Source organism: Alligator sinensis, unplaced genomic scaffold (assembly GCF_000455745.1).
Source record: "Alligator sinensis unplaced genomic scaffold, ASM45574v1 scaffold407_1, whole genome shotgun sequence".
Taxonomy (NCBI): Eukaryota; Metazoa; Chordata; order Crocodylia; family Alligatoridae; genus Alligator; species Alligator sinensis.
Window position 1 is genome coordinate 632,910 of NW_005842464.1, and position 3,372 is coordinate 636,281.

General features: G+C 62.4%; 1 protein-coding gene across 1 annotated transcript in view; it reads right to left on the minus strand.

Annotated features, from left to right (window-relative positions):
• Nucleotides 1–3,053, minus strand: part of LOC102388787 (protein regulator of cytokinesis 1) — a 10,223-nt gene extending 7,170 nt beyond the window's left edge. Inside the window, exons 1-2 of the mRNA XM_025212487.1 lie at nucleotides 2,957–3,053; nucleotides 83–240 (exon numbers count right to left, since the gene is read on the minus strand). Of these exons, the coding sequence (XP_025068272.1) occupies nucleotides 83–240; nucleotides 2,957–3,053 (255 nt within the window). The remainder of the gene's footprint in view (nucleotides 1–82; nucleotides 241–2,956) is intronic.
• Between the last annotated feature and the right edge of the window lie 319 nt (nucleotides 3,054–3,372).

A 3,372-nucleotide genomic window follows, 5' to 3' on the forward strand; every position in this document is an offset into this window, starting at 1 on the left:
TGCCCTTTGGGCCCAGCTGGGCTGGACGTGCCTCACATTCGCTCCTTGGCTCAGAGCAGAGGGAGCTCGGGAGGGCACTCACCTTGACGTGCTTCTTCACCACATCTGTTCGCTGCAGTCGCTGCTCCTCAGGGATCCCGATCTCCTCCCAGATATCCCGCAGTTTGCCCAGGGCGCTGTTCAGACATGCCACGGACTCCACTGCCAGCACCTCGCTGAGGGATGGAGGGACAGCGGTTACTGCCGGGGGGCAAATGGGGCTCAAAGGAGTTCACCCAAGAGCCACCGGACCTTGCTGAGGAAGCCAGGCCCAGAGGGAGGGAGCTATCACAGTGCATTTGCCAAACTTGAGCCAGAGGCAGGCGACTCCCAGAAGACACCAGAACCCACTCCTGTTGCTTTGGCCAAATTGCTCACTATTCTGCTGCTGGAGCCTGGAGGAACTCAAGGGCAGAAACACCCAGCATAGTCCAGCTGCAAGCGTCTGGAAGCAGACTCAGCAGCTGTTCACACACACCGTGCCCGTCATAGAAGCATCAGGGCCGCGGGCAAGCTGTTCCAGCCCTGCAGTTTGCTGCCCACTCCAGGCAAGCCCCCAAGCTTGCAGAAGGGCTCAGCTAGGTTTTGCGAACAGCAGCCACTTCCGCGGATTCAGATTGGGCACGGCAGCCGGGCAGGAAACAGGGAGCTCGCTCCCCACTCCTGATCTACGAGCAAGGGCAGGGGAAAGGAGGAACGCTCCCAGCCTCAGGGACCGCAAAGGCCCAGTCCAGTCTCTAAACAGAATGAACCGAGTTTAAGGCCAAAAGCAGGATTAGATCGACTTGCATTTACCAGCCTTCGGGTCCAGCCATTGGTTCACATCACCCTTTCCCCACTAAGTTAGAGCTCCCCTTGTGTGGGTCGCGGACCTGGTCAGCAACTGAAATGGCAGAGTGGCAAGCGCAGACCGTGGAGCTAGAAGCCTACGTTACCTAGATGTGAGTAAGGTTTGAATCGATGGCAGAGCTTAAAAAATGCCATCAATACAGTCTGAGGCGCAGCTCTGCTGTACCCTGCCCTTAAGTCAGCAGTGACTGAAGTAACCAACGCAGGGAATGCATTTGTGCCACGACTGAGTTTCTCAGATCTCTACGCACAGATAAGTGCCAGCGACAAGCACAAGCCAAGGTGAAAGGCAACAGGAGCGGGGCAAGCAGCCTGCCGCGGTGCGGAGGAGCAGACAAGAAATGCTTCCTTCCTGAACGGTTACTTCCACGGGCGATGCCAGCAATCCCGGCCACCTGACATCTGCCGAGGGCGCAGGAGAACTGCTCGGCTCAGCCCCAAAGCTTCAGCGGGGAGGGAGCAGCAAATGTTTGTTAGAGCATCAGAACAAGCAAGCCATAAATAGAGGGTCCAAGATCCTGGGGTCACCAATGCTCTAGACAGGGCGGGGGCTGGCTCCTTACTTCTCTCAACCAGTCCTGTATCTACATCCAAGGATCACCTTGGCCTCAGTACCTCCCCATGGCACCAAGAGCTCACGTCCCTCTTCGTTCCACTGTGGCCCCCAGAGCCTTGTTCCACAGCCCGTGGTTCTCCTCCTGCCCAGATGGAGACCCGTGCCTTCGGCTGCTTGCCAGGGTCCAAGGCACCGGGTGGTCCGGCTCACTCTGGGGCACACCCTGCCATCGTCCCCACAGCTCCAGAGACAGACTGTGTGTCGTCTGTCACTGAAGGTGACTGGTCGCTGTGGGTCAGGACCAGTCCCGGTGCTTGCCGGCGCTCCTGCAGTCTCTCTGGACTTGGGCCAGGGTTGAGCGCAGCACATCCCAGAGAGGCAAGCACGCTGCACCAGTGGTTACCTTTGCCAGCTGCCCTCAGTGGCCCTGTCAAGAACCGAGGACATTCTTAGGAAAGCCATGGTGCCGGGTGCTAGTTATATCCCTAGCCTTTAACTCGGGGGGGGCCAATTGGTTTGGCCCCCAGAGCCATATCTGGGCTGCAAGGCTCCTTGTGGGCCAGAGCTGGGCTCGCCCCTGGCAGCGCTGCAAGAGGCACCAGGGAGCCGCAGGTGTTAATTCAGCAGCTGCTCACCTCCCCTCCCCCCGGCACGTGTCCCCGGCGGGGCTCTGTGCTCCCAACTGTGGGGCAGGCTCTGCCCCGCCCGACTCCGCAGACCCCCCCACGGCCAGGCGACACGGCTCCGTGGGCAGGACGCGGCCCTGCAGCCACGTTCGACACTGGTGCTTCAAACAAAACCTTGGCCGACTTCCCCGTGGTCCTGCCTGGGGCCGCGGCAGGCGCAGCGAGTGGCCGCTGGCTGCAGGACCCGTCATTCGGGTTGCCTCTCTCGAGGACACCGATGTTGCGGCGGGGCCCCGGTCACCCAGCATTTATAACCCCAGACGGGAAACCACCGTCCTCCCAGCCCGCTCCAAGCCATTCACGCCCGGGCCAAAGGTCGCTAAGCCTCCCCCAGGTACTGAGGGGCTTTCTGGCCCGTCGCCCTCCCTCCTCTAGGAGCCGCGCACCACGCTGTCCCTGTGCAAACACGCAGGAGAAATATTTATTGAAAAGCAGCTGCTCTGCACCACGGACAGCTGTCATCTTCCTCGCACAAGGGCCAAACCACTGCGAGACGCCTTCCCTCCCCGGCGCAGGGCAGAGCTCTGGGGACCTCTCCCTTGCCCACGCCGCCAATTCCCTCCCCACCCCTCACAGCCAGACAGACGTTTCTCTGGTTGCGCCGCGTGTCCCTGGCCCGACTCGTCACCCGAACCTCCAGGCAAGGCTCCTGGAGGGAGGCACCGCAGCCTTCAGCGAGCGCAAAGCCTGCCAGCCGGTCTGAGGCACCACAACCATCAGCCCCGGCAAAGCCCGAGTCCAGCCCCCGCGCACGTAGGCGAGCGCGAGATCGCCCCCAGCGCCCCCGCAGAAGTGACGCGGGAGGAACCAGAAAGGGGCGACGCACCAGGACGACCGACCGCTCGCAGGAGGAGCAAGGGGCCGACGCGCACGAGCACGAGCACGTTGTTTGCAGAACGGCCGCTCCCTCCGGAGCTCGCCATCCTCGGGCTTTAGGGAATTTGCAAGACGCCTCCGGGACGCGGGGCAGAAATTCATAACCTGAGAGAACAGCTCTCCCACGGCCCCCCGCTCCCCCGCCACTCGCTGACCCTCGGCCCCGACCGAGTCTCGTCGCTGCGGGGTGCCCGCCTCCTCCGTCCCCCCGAGCAGGGTCGCGTTTGGACGGCGGCTTCCCTTGGACGTTCGCCTCCTTGGCCCCGAGAGGCGGCACGCGAGGCCCCAGAAGCCCGTCCAGCGGGTCTGCCTGCCAGTCGGACGAATCCTTCCTTGTCCGGCGCTCCCGGCCAGGACACGGCTCCA